General features: G+C 44.9%; 1 protein-coding gene across 11 annotated transcripts in view; it reads left to right on the forward strand.

Moving 5' to 3' along the window:
- LOC126320910 (tight junction protein ZO-1) overlaps nucleotides 1-13,310 on the forward strand; it is an 839,027-nt gene that overhangs the window by 222,344 nt on the left and 603,373 nt on the right. For 4 of the 11 annotated variants that reach the window (XR_007558696.1, XM_049994186.1, XM_049994205.1 and 1 more), the window contains exon 1: nucleotides 3,400-3,542. The exons of 1 other annotated variant lie outside the window; for it this stretch is intronic. Coding sequence is in view for 8 of the 10 variants with exons in the window: in XM_049994186.1 (XP_049850143.1) it covers nucleotides 3,489-3,542 (54 nt within the window). In the remaining 2 variants the exon portion in view is untranslated. Of the gene's footprint in view, nucleotides 1-3,376; nucleotides 3,543-13,310 lie in introns of those variants that run through there. 6 more of the 11 variants (XM_049994195.1, XM_049994215.1, XM_049994143.1 and 3 more) reach the window with 4 other exon arrangements.

A 13,310-nucleotide genomic window follows, 5' to 3' on the forward strand; every position in this document is an offset into this window, starting at 1 on the left:
AGCCTTTTGAACTGATAGCAACCTTACAATAAAATTACAGTCTGCCACCGCTAGAACATCGGAGTATGATGAGCCAGGCATATATAAAAGATGTAACAACTGTAATAATTTTTACAGTGGCCAAACACAAATAAATTTTAACGTCATATATAAAGAACGCATTAGAAACAGCGAGCATAATGAGTCGAGCTTATTTTTAATTTGAAAAATCAAAACCACTCTGATGATACAATCGAAAATACAGTCAAAACACTCTACAGAATACCAAAACGTCTTGCAATTAACGTTCTTGAAAAACTGGAAATCTATATACACACGAGAAAATAGTCACAAGAAATGTTAAACGAACATATAGAATTTATGCACAAATAGTATCTCAAATGCATTACTGAACTTTTACGACACAAAAACATATGCTACAACCAAAGATAATCCTGATACAACTTAATTAATAAAATAATATCACTCTTCATCTGTATTATTTATGTAGACATATAACGTCGTGAGAGTAGAACTGACAAACTACAATGAAACGATAATTAACGTGTTATTTTCAATATATGTACGCTATTTACCATAGATCAAAATACTGAGAGTTACAAGACAGTTCACTAACGACGTAATATGAACGTCACATAACTGTAGACGTGAGTATAATATAGTCACTTTAATGTAAGTGACATTCACAGTTGTGTGCGGTCTGATCAAATTTGTGTTCTTTAGTACTTGACAACGGCGATGAATGCTGAAACAGTCCGTCGTTAATAAAAATTATTAAAAGCAGCTATTCTGGTGTAGCTTTCTAACAATCATTTCATTATCTGACATATATTTTACTGTTGGCTGTAAAGAAGAAAAAAGTTCCTATATTTCTCCGGAACACAACGTGATGCTCCGTATGATCTACTTCTAATAGTTATATCCATTCTTCTGTCAATAATTCGTGTCAGTATTTTGCAATGAGGACTTGTTAGAAAGATAAGTTGAGTAATGTTTAAACTTGTTGCCAGCTCGCTTCTTTGGAGTTGGAATTATAACATTCTTCACAAAGTTTCTGGGTATTTCACCTTTCTCACGTATGTTGCATACCAGTTGCAACAGTTTTGTCATTGTATGTTCTTCCAAGGGCCTCGTTAAATCTGAGGGACTATCTTCCACTATAGGGGCTTTGCTTCAACTTAAATCGTTCAGTGCTCAGTAAAATTCTTCTGCAGTACCGTGCCGCCATTGACCTTCAACTACTTCGTCTTCCCTTTCTGTAACATTATGTTAAAATTTATTTATGCTGTATATTGCATCCACCCACCTTTGAGTATTCCCTTCTTTTCTTAGTGCGGCTTGTCATATGGGCTCTTTATACTCATTGAGGTGCTTCTCCTTTCTGCAAAACGTCTATTTTGTTCCTAGTGAAGCATGTTGCTACAGCCTTGCGTTTCTCATCCAGTGATTCCTGGGTTGTCATTTGTACTTGCTTTGAGTGTCCATATTGCCTTTCCTGTTTCCCACACTGCAGCTTTCACCTTTCATCCATTAAGTTCAGTATCTTGTGCGTTTTCCAACGATTTCTACTCGATCCCTTTTTTGCGTATTTGTTCCTTCGCCGCCTTCACTATTTCATCTTTCAAAGATACTCATTCATCTTCTGTTGTACTGCTTTACCCAGTCGCTACCAGCGTCCTTTCAAACTATCAATGAACGCAGGTTCTTTCAATTCGTGCACCTCCTGCTCCTTAATATCCCATCTCTCTCGAATTTTCTCAGTGGCACTCTGCAGTCTGTAAGCAATAAATTATTTTCAGAGTCCACATCGGGTCACGGAAATGTTTTGTAGTTTAAAATGTGATTTCGAAATCTCTGCCGTACCATCTGAAACTTCCGGTGCCTCTGAGAATTATTTAGAGTACTATTATTAAGGTAAGGCAAACCTACGTTTCTAGCATTTGTAGACTTGCAGAAAGCTTTTGACAATGTTCACTGGAATACTCTCTTTCAAACTCTAAAGGTGGCAGGGGTAAAATACAGGGAGCGAAAGGCTATTTACAATTTGTACAGAAACTAGATGGCAGTCATAAGAGTCGAGGGGCATGAAACGGAAGCAGCGGTTGGGAAGGGAGTGAGACAGGGCTGCAGCCGCTCTCCGATGTTATTCAATCTGTATATTGAGCAAGCAGTAAAGGAAACAAAAGAAAAATCCGGAGTGGGTATTAAAATCCATGGAGAAGAAATAAAAACATTGAGGTTCGCCGATGACATTGTAATTCTGTCAGAGACAGCAAAGGCCTTGTCTTGAAAGGAGGCCCAAGATGAACATCAACAAAAGCAAAACGTGGATCATGGAATGTAGTCGAATTAAGTCTGGTGATGCTGAGGGAATTAGATTAGGAAATGGGACACTTAAAGTAGTAAAGGAGTTTTGCTATTTGGGGAGCAAAATAACTGATGATGGTCGAAGCAGAGAAGATATAAAATGTAGACTGGCAATGGGAAGGTAAGCGTTTCTGAAGAAGAAAAATTTGTTAACATCTAGTATAGATTTAAATGTCAGGAAGTCGTTTCTGAAAGTATTTGTGTGGAGTGTAGCCATGTATGGAAGTGAAACGTGGACGATAAACAGTTTAGACAAGAAGAGAATAGAAGCTTTCGAAATGTGGTGCTACAGAAGAATACTGAAGATAAGGTGCATAGATCACGTAACTAATGAGGAGGTATTGAATAGGATTGGGGGAAGAGAAGTTTGTGGCACAACTTGACTAGAAGAAGGTATAGGTTGGTAGGACATGTTTTGAGGCATCAAGGGATCACAAATTTAGCGTTAGAGGGCAGCGTGGAGGGTAAAAATCGTAGAGGGAGACCGAGAGATGAGTACAGTAAGCAGATTCAGAAGGATGTAGGTTGCAGTAGGTACTGGGAGATGAAGCAGCTTGCACAGGATAGAGTAGCATGGAGAGCTGCATCAAACCAGTCTCAGGACTGAAGACAACAACAATACTATACTGTCGCAGATGGAGATCGTAGCAATAGGAATTTAGGATGGGAAGATACTTTCCTATTCGGAAGGTGTGATCAGTATTCGGAATCGCGAGGCGAGCGACGCACACCTACAGTTGCAGCCGGGAGGGAGGTGTGGCGAGCGTTTGTTTTGCCGGCAGCAGGGTGGCCCGGCGATGGCCGAATCGGTCCGGTTGCGGGGTGAGGGGAGGAAAGGAATGCGCGAATTAAGAGTGCGGGCTGCGGCTGCTGTAGGTTAGTGGTTAGCGCGGGCGCGCCGGCCAGCGCCGCGACGTGGCAACCGCGCGCCAAGGTTAGTAGGCCGCCATCTTGAGGCCTCTCCCTTCCACTGAGAAGGCGCGGGCAACAAGTTGGCAGCTGGCTGGGAGCCGGCAGTCGGCTGCGGCCCCAGGAGGTGTGAGTGCGCGCCGTGAGTGCCGTGCCGTGTTCCCCGGAGTGTGGAGCGTGCATGTCCGGCGCCTGCTGACGGCGGCGCCGCCATGGAGCGCGACGCGGCGCGCCCTCTGGAGGGCGGGCCCTCCGCCGCCGACCAGGTGAGTGCCGGGGCCGCATTCCTCGAGGCAGTAAAGTCTGAGCCCGCTTCACCGGGAGCCACTTTGTCATACCGATCGACTAGCGGCAAGTGAGTCTACTGCAGCGCCTCTGGCGTTTCAGTCGTGTACTCAGTCCCTCCTGTCACGAGTAGTCGCCTCGTGCACAAGTCAGGTGTCTGCTGCGCAGTTCGGCGAGTCGAAGGTGTCAGGAGCTTCTTTTTTACCAAAAATTCGAAATTTACGCAGTGCAGGAGCGAGCAGTGGTAAAGGTCGATGGAAAATTCGTAGTGGGTGTTATCGACAAGGATCGTACGCTAAAGTGAAGAATGAAACAGTAGGAAAAATGTCGTCAAGACGTTCTTTTTCTTTCTGTAGAAACAGTCTTGAACACGATTTATTTATCAAGGTGACCGGTTTCGACCACTACTGTGGTCATCTTCAGACCACTGAGTAGGGTAGTGGTTGAAACCGGTCACCTTGATAAATAACTAGTGATTAAGACTGTTTTTAATAGTAAATATTTGTAAGACATTGATCACTTCCCCTCCCATAATGTATTCACAAGTAGTCGTCAAGACAGTTCAAAGGTGTGCATTTATTTGGTCGAGAAAAACATCGAACAATATTTAAAACGTTGTAAATAAGGGTTTTCACTTTATCCTTTGTATCTTGTTTCCCTCCTAACTGCCAAACAACGGAGAAAATTATTTTTCTCGATAAAAAGATTTGGCTTTTTCGCACTCTTAAACATTTTCTGTTAAAAAACGTCATCTATTTACGTTCTTATTTGTGCGTATGGCCTGTTCTAGGTTTTTTTTCTCGTGTGGGAGAACACTTGATTCACTCGTCCAGCGTTTGCAATGTGTAACGAAAACAGAATAAACGTGTGTAACAAGAGCCTGCTCTGCGTGGGTAGAGTACTTTGCGCTGTTAGCGGACGACGCAACAGTCCGGTGTTCTGCACGTGCGCACTCTTCACTCGTGATCCCACGTTGCTGAACCACTGGCGGCGTGATCAGCGGCTGATCCACTCGCTACCACGACGGACAGGTCGGGGCTTCGTACATGCGCGGAATGCAACGTGCAACATCTCTCTTCCTGCGGTTCGTTCGCGGATGCAGTGATGAGGCGGAATTGATTCTGGTAAAGCGTGCACCAATGCAACAGGGAGGCGAGGACGACGCCGGTACATCACTTGCGAGGGAAACTTCCCATCCAACCCCCCTCCCCCACCACCATCACCGCCACCCGTCCCTCAGATGTAGTGGTAAGATGACCCAGCGGATATCTAGCCCCTCGAAAGCTGAACATTGATCGAGCATGAAAACAGGAATGTGTACTGCACTGTAAAAAAAAGAATAAACAGCAACATTGTGAAGTGGTCGAACTGTGTTCAAAACTATCTTCTATTTCTTTTTCACAACATTGTGAACTGTCATTCTGGTCATTGATATGTTCGTTCCTTTCTGTTGTCTTGGTAGTTATACTATACATTGGTTATAGAATGTGAGTCATGTGGTAAGAATACTTTACCGTCGCAAGTAAACGTGATGAATAGTGAGAGTAGATACCACATAGACGTCTCACAGAAATAAAAACAACAAATAAAAGGGTGTGAACTTGTCAGAGCTTCAAAACCGGAAGGCAACTTCAAAAACGTTAAAAACTTACGTTGCGACGGAGCACAGAGAAACTGTGTGACTGTGAAGCTGTTGCGCCCATTTGTTCCGGCGCATGTGACGAAACTACTATATTTTCATCCTTTCGTTGGGAGTACATTCATACTACCACCGAAATCGGAGAAGGATGCGCATCCCACTCACCGGCCGTACAGATTAGTGGCGCCGGCGAAAGATTCCTATCATATGACACACGTACTGCCACTAATGCCGTGTATGGTAGGCCTACACCACACGTGTTTTCCGGTGGCGGATTCAGCTCACTTGTCCCACTGTCATCAAAACTTTGCGATTCCCATTTCGACTGCTAATAGTGTAGTTGTGCAGAATTAGTGTCAGTATAGGTGCCTAGTTGCACCTCACTGTTGCAAACGGATGTTACACCACGACACAGATACAAATTTGAATCTTTTTTTCACAGTTCAGTACGTCTTATTTCGGTTTTCATGATTGATCTGTGTTCAGTTTTTTACCGGCTCTCTGTCCCCCGTGCCTCTTACTACAAAATCTGAAGGGGGTATGTCGAGAGATTCCCTTGTTAGCTTTGGCGGCGCAGAACAGGGCTCTCAGGTGCGGGTCATGGTCTCGTCTGCCAACTGTAGTAAAGAATCAGCCAGGCCGAGTTCCTCTGGCAGTGTCGTGATTGGCAACTGAATTACTAAATGCCACGGCCAGGGTCGGTGTGCGCGCAGACTGTCAGACTAGATTTCGCACTTACTACGTTTGCCGCTTCGAGGCAAGTTTCCGGAGGCTGCCTGGACGTGACGCCTGAGGAGGCGGCGTCGCGCAAATGTGGAGTAGAGGAGACGAGGCCGCCGTCAACTGTTTGCAGAATATGGATTCGGGGGGTGGGGGGGGGGGGGGGGGGGTTCAGGAGGGTAATACTGAACGCAGTGCTGGATCCCAACGGCCTCGCATCACTAGCAGTCGAGATGTCAGGCATCTTTTCCGCATTGTTGTAACGGATCGTGCAGCCACGTCTCGATCCCTGAGTCAACAGATGGGGACGTTTGCAAGACAACAACCATCTGCACGAACAGTTCGACAACGTTTGCAGCAGCACGGACTATCAGCTCGGAGATCATGGCTGCGGTTACCCTTGACGCTGCATCACAGACAGGAGCGCCTGCGATGGTGTACTCTGCGACGAACCTGGGTGCACGAATGGCAAAACGTCATTTTTTCGGATGAATCCAGGTTCTATTTACAGCATCATCATGGTCGCATCCGTGTTTGGCGACATCGCGGTGAACGCACATTGTAAGCGTCTATTCGTTATCGCCATACTGGCGTATCAACCGGCATGATGGTATGGGGTGACCAGTTACACGCCTCGGTTACCTCTTCTTCGCATTGACGGCACTTCGAACGGTGGACGTTACATTTCAGATGTGTTACGACCTGTGGCTCTACCCTTCATTCGATCCCTGCGAAACCCTACGTTTCAGCAGGATAACGCATGTTGCAGATCCTGTACGGGCTTTTCTGGATCCAGTAAATGTTCGACTGCTGCCCTGGCTAGAACATTCTCCAGATCTCTCACAATTGAAAACGTCTGTTCAATGGTGGCCGAGTAACTGGCCTGTCACAATACGCCAGACACTACTCTTGATGAACTGTGGTATCGTGTTGAATCTGCGTGGGCAGCTGCACCTGTCCACACCATCCAAGCTCTGTTTGACTCAATGCCCAGGCGTATCACGGCCGTTATGACAGCCAGAGCTGGTTGTTCTGGGTACTGATTTCCCAGGATCTATGCACCAAAACAAATTGCGTGAAAATGTAATCACTTCTCAATTCTAGTATAATACATTTGTCCAATGAATACCCGTTTATCATCTGCATTTCTTCTTGGTGTAGCAATTTTAATGGCCAGTTGTGTATTTAACCTAACTAACCTAAGGACATCACACACATCCATGCCAGAAGCAGGATTCGAACCTGCGACCTTAGCAGCAGCGCGGATCCGGACTGAAGCGTTTAGAACTGCTCGGCCACAGCGGCCGGTTCGGAATTTTCACGCAAAAATGTATGTTAGGACGTACTGGACCGTGCAGGACGACAAAATACAGTTTGGGCACCACGTACGTGGTTGAGGGAGCGCGCAGAATTGTCACTCATTATTCTTGATACATAACAGCGGCGAATGTGTACTGCAGACGAGGAAAGAGGGAAAGTGACAATTTACATAGGAAGACGCACCATTAAACCACTTTGTCAGTGAGCTGGCCGGCCGCTGTGGCAGAGCGGTTCTAGGCGTTTCAGTCCGGTACCGCGCTGTTGCTACGGTCACAGGTTCGAATCCTGCCTCGGGCATGAATGTGTGTGATGAACTTAGGTTTGGTAAGTTTAATTAGTTCTAAGTTCTAGGCGACTGATGACCTCAGATGTTAAGTCCCATAGTGCTTAGAGCCATTTGAACCATTTTAGTGTGCTGCAAAGATCAGTTTAGGTACGTAACTTTAGGATACGTGCATACTTCGGCCGGCCGCCGTGGTCTCGCGGTTCTAGGCGCGCAGTCCGGACCCTTGCGACCGCTACGGGCGCAGGTTCGAATCCTGCCTCGTTCATGGATGTGTGTGATGTCCTTAGGTTAGTTAGGTTTAAGTAGTTCTAAATTCTAGGGGACTAATGACCACAGCAGTTGAGTCCCATAGTGCTCAGAGCCATTTGAACCATTTTTGCATACTTCGACTGCTCGGGTGAGTGTAAGTAGAAATGTAAATGCCTAGGTGCTAAAGTCTGCGAAGAAACTGTTTTCACAGGATGCTCTTCTTCTTCCGTTAAGGCCATTAACGTTGTCCATCCTTCGTTTTTTCCTTTTCATCCAGTATTTCTTCATTGTTTCACCGAGTCCCTTTTTTCTGCCTTGAGGCTACTTTGTGCCAGATTTTTCCCCTCGTGTGGTGCAATCCGTCAAGGCTTTTTCCCTAAAAAATCTTTCTTTTCAGTATTTCTTCTGTAGTGGCATTGCTTTCCAATTCTTTTCTAACCACTTTCCTCGAAATGGTTGTTAATTCCTTTTCCGTAACATACCTGGAGATCTAGCTGAATCTGTTGTCATCTATTCAGTACAAACGTTCTTTCTTATTAGTTCTAACATATTTTCTATAATCTGACGTGTGCAGCACGTGGTCTTGTTATATAACCATTCTTTCTTCTTCGGCAACATGTTTATTTTATGTCTTCCTAATGGACAATCTATACTACTTCCATTTGCAGCCAGTGTATGTTACCTAAATACGACTCGGGAAGCAGCCTGTGAACACTGAAATGCGTTAATATCCGCAATATTGTTTACATCTGCGAGAGAAGAACTTCTGTGCTGAAGTAGTTTGTGTGCCGGAGAATGCCAGAGGAAACTCGTACGTGCAAATCGTCGACTGTGTCTTGTCGATTTACGTGAATCCACGTGTTGTTGGAGGTACAAATGTTGGAAGCATGTAATAGGAAGATGGGGTGAAAGTACCAGTTATTGGAGAACTTTGGCCGGTACTTTCACTGCCAGGGCTGCTCTACTGGAGCCGCAGGCAGGCGGGCAGGCGCTGACGTCACAGACTGCGGGCAGGCCGTGGCTGCTGGCGGCCTGCAGTCCACACACAGCACGGCTGACGAGAGCGCGCTGTTGGCGGCTCGGGCCGACGGCAGCGAGGGGGAGGCCTGTAAAAGGTCTCTGTCAAAGGCTTTGGAGAACTTCGTTAGCCAAAATACGTCCCTGGAGTTACAACACTGACGTAAAATGTTTCGTCATCGATGCTCGGGAATGGATGCCGAACAGTTAATCGTCTGTGCAACTGCATTTAATTTGATGTCGGTGGCGAGCGCATTGCTCGAAAAAAAAGCGAAATGGAGACAACTGTAGGTGAAACTGCGCATAGCGGGAAGAAAAGCTCGAAGGGTTCACCCGAATTTGCTTCGTCAGATACGGTGCGAGGACATAAGGAAATACGAAAATTGTTTGAGAATGAGTGGAGATGAGGGTGTTCAGATGTGTGTGAAATCTTATGGGACTTAACTGCTAAGGTCATCAGTTCCTAAGCTTACACACTACATAACCTAAATTATCCTAAGGACAAACACACATGCCCCAGGGAGGACTCGAACCTCCGCCGGCACCAGTCGCACAGTCCATGAGTGCAGCGCCCTAGACCGCTCGGCTAGTTTCGCGCGGCGAGAATGAGAGAAGAATTGTTTCAATTTGCCATTACGAAAGTAGCCCTACATATTTGCAGATAAGAGAATCATTTAAGAAATGTTATTTTTCAACTTCATTCATCATAATCGATGTTTTTGGAAGGTCTGCATCCGAGTCATTCGTGATTTGAGTAACGAAACACTGCACTATCTATAGATCGTTAATATGACGTGTTTCGATAGTTTATTCTTATTATCCAGAGCAAATACTGAGTTAAGTATCTCGTGTGATGTTTGCGTGTGTGTCGTCGTGCGTCTCACGCGCTGCAGTTGTCTTTTTATGGTTTACTGCAATCTGACATATGTGTTTCGTCCGATTTTCCGAAACATTACAGAAAATACTCGTGTAAATATTAGCACTCGGTAACAAGCAGAAATTCTTGTTACGCGTCTTGCGAAGGGTGAAAATACGTAACTGTTGCAGTGTTGTTTAAATCGGGAATGCCGTTTCTCTTGAAGATATTCCCTTGGTCAGGTTAAGAATTAGCAACAGGAGAAAGCTGTTCACCAGCTTGTTATATGCATCATTACACTTATTATTCCATTAACACGTGAACTTAAATATAAATTATTCGAGGAGGCATTTACGAAGGATAGTTTACGTTATTTACATTACAAATAAGTACATTTATTTCACGTAAGTTCTCTTCATTGATGCCGCGCCAAGTTCCACACCTCCAGAGATGCCTGAGTCGATTGGAGTTCTTCCTCGTGTCGTCCACCGTGCAGCCACTTGTAATAGAGCTGTTTGGTGGGGCTGTTCCTTCGTAAGGTCCTGACCGGAAATTGCGATTTGAACAGACACCGAAGAGCTTCGTATTTTTCAGACTTCTGGTCGATCACTGCCACGCACCAGATATACTCCGACGTCATTTTATGGGCTGAAGTAAAGTGAGCGAAGCGATAACGATAGAATGGTGAACTGTGATAAGAGCCAGGCCGAGGCTCTAATTTCTATCGAAGATCGTTTATGTCTTCCGGAAAAGCTTCCGTGACACACCGTCCAAGATTTGACCGGAGGGCTTAGAGAGGAACTCTTAGTGAAAGATGTTTTGCAGTGCAATACGGGTTGAGGGCAGGCCGGGGAACAGGGCCTCGCGCTTCGGCCAGAAAGCTCGCCTCCGGCCAGCCAGTAGTTAGGTCCCTCACTGTGAAGGCGGAGCAGCCGGCAGCCGCGTGCGGGGATCTCTCGCTGCCCTACGAATCGAAACGAGTCAGTCGCGCTGCCTCTTTCACCGATGGCGCACCGTGCTCTTTCCAATTAGCTGGCGGCAATTCCAGCGTCCTCCTCCATTTTCTTACTTCGTGTATTTATCGACCGAGCCACACAAAAAGAAAGAAAAGATCCCTGTCATGTAACAGGGACACGTGTGAAACGTAAAAGCCACTCCACGCCACGTCATTTTAAGACATTGACTGTCATGATAAAATTTGGACCGTTCGTTGCTATGTCACATTGAAGTTACGAATATTTCTTTTTCAAGAAATGACTCAAACACTTAGTATATTTGATTATAATAACTACATGTAGGTAACATTATTTACAATTTTTCTTACTTGGTCCGACACGGCATTGTGAATGTCTCTAAAACACTGTTTGCACATAAAACTGTCACATATACTGCACACCCTCTTCACCTTCTTAGCAGCATCCTTTCTTTCTTCTGTTCTTCGCAGGCGCTTGTAACAGCCCGAACACCTTGTTCGACTGCGCTGCTTTGCTCCCTTTGCTCCTTCTGCTGCCTCGAGGCGATGGCTGTTGTCTTCCTGGAACGGTTGTAGTGTTGCTCGTCGTTGTGGATCTTTGGCATTCAATAGCAGTAGAGTCAAGCGCTCCCTCTAAGGAATTATTTGTCTGCGGGACTTGGATCCTTTGTTTTCCGAGTTGTACACCATGAACATTTACAAAAGACGTTCCAAGAAAAACGGTCTTTCTGTACCATTTGATCGTACGCCGAAGTGTCATTGAGTATGAGCTCATCTGATCGGATACATCAATAAATGACTTGGCGGAATTGTAGTCCACGACTGCTTTAGGTTTCAAAACTTCCACGCCATTTTTACGTTTTACAGGCACCATATCATCGTTATGTTTGGTTTAAATCATCGAAACATCCCTTTTATCTTTCCATTTGATCACGGATATTTTTGTGTTGCTCTATGAACATATTGTTTGACCTTTTTTCAGTTTCGCAAATATTACGGTGTGTGCGTTAGCTTTTCTGTTACTCCTAAGAGTGCCAACAAGGTGAGTAGAAGTATTGATTAGTTCTGCATCCAGTGATACACTACTGTACCAATTGTCCTCCCACCGTACAACATAGGGTTAAGTAACTCCATAATACTTTTTGAGGAACACAAACAACTGTAGTTACTTCCTTACCAGTGTACCCTTAAAGGTGCCATGTATAGCCAGATGGAAGGCAAAGTTTGAAGGCTTTTACCCCATACATATGCCTTTTGTTGGGTCCCTATTGCCGAAATGATAGACGTCCCCTAAAAGGGATAGTAGTCTCATCAACACAAATTTCCTCTTGAGGACAAATCGTGTCCTTGAATCGTGTCTAAGAGAGGTTGGATTTTCTATCCTCCTGAAGCCTAGTTTCATTATTAGAAGCATGAAATAATTTGAAGAGCGTTTCAAACCGATTACGTGACATAATGGAGCTGACCTTGTTAGAGTAAAGCGTCGCCTTGCTCCAATAGCAAGCTAAATTTGCCCATCCAGATTATAATGCCACAGAAATGTTTCATGTCTGCTATATTTGTTTCTTTCCATTCCGTTAGCCTGGAATTGCGACTGAGTTGTTTAGAATCAATTTTCTCTTTTGCATATCGATTTGCCACAACAAACTCCAACACGTCATTGTCAGAGAGATAAAAATACAGTTCCTCTGGAGAACAATTGCACAACGTTTTCATCGGCGTCATTTCCGGAATTACCGCAGTTATTTATAACATTCACATTCACATCATTTTGCAACAATGGATGTTTTAAATAATTACGATCTGTAGAGGAGGGAACGTCTTGAGGGCCTAATGTATCTTGTGAAGAGCCAGACCTGATAAGAAAAGTATTACCTGGATTAAGCGTATCACAGATATTCGATTCCTCAAAGTCACTCTCTTCGTCATCACTTTCAAAACACTTCTGTTGCTTTGTACGGTCTCTAACATAACTTTCATTATCAGGGTCGCTGTCTGTGTTATCAAAAATGTCACTATTATAATATGATAAAGTCTTCCATAGCCTCGTTTACTAGATGTTCAAGTTCTTCAAAAGTTTATCTTCTTTTGGGCATAATAATAAACTAGGAAACTAATCAAATACACAAACGTAACCTCAACTAGCATACACGACCAATCAGCAAAACTAACAAAAGACTACTATAGTTGGGTCGTTGTTAAGTATATCTATGACGGTTGTAGTTAGGAAACACCGTGGCTACGGAGCGCAAAATATTGAGTGCTACGAACATGTGAGTGTTCAGTGGAGCCTCGACTTTTAAACCCGTAGGTGAAACGCATTGTCTGTGAGAGCTGTGAGGGTCGCGAGGCCTCTAGGCACAACTCTGCATGTGAGCCAGTCACGGCTCAGGCAGCCCAAAGTACGAGGTATAGCTGCAGTTTGAGCCGGCACCCCATCCTCTGCGACCTCCGTTGCGCCTACAGACTTCGTTCGTCTTCATTCCTCACAGTTCTGGCGTCAATACTTCATCTGCGGCTCCCACTCTTTATGTTGTGGACTGCGGGCTTCCACTTTGATGAAAAAGATTAATACCGGTGTTCTGTTAGGACGGATGCGTGGGTTCTAAGGCAGCGCTCGCGCACACACACAATGAGAGCAACACAGAATAGTTAACTGTAAAATACGAGGGTCGTTCAATAAGTTGTT

Source organism: Schistocerca gregaria, chromosome 1 (assembly GCF_023897955.1).
Source record: "Schistocerca gregaria isolate iqSchGreg1 chromosome 1, iqSchGreg1.2, whole genome shotgun sequence".
Taxonomy (NCBI): Eukaryota; Metazoa; Arthropoda; class Insecta; order Orthoptera; family Acrididae; genus Schistocerca; species Schistocerca gregaria.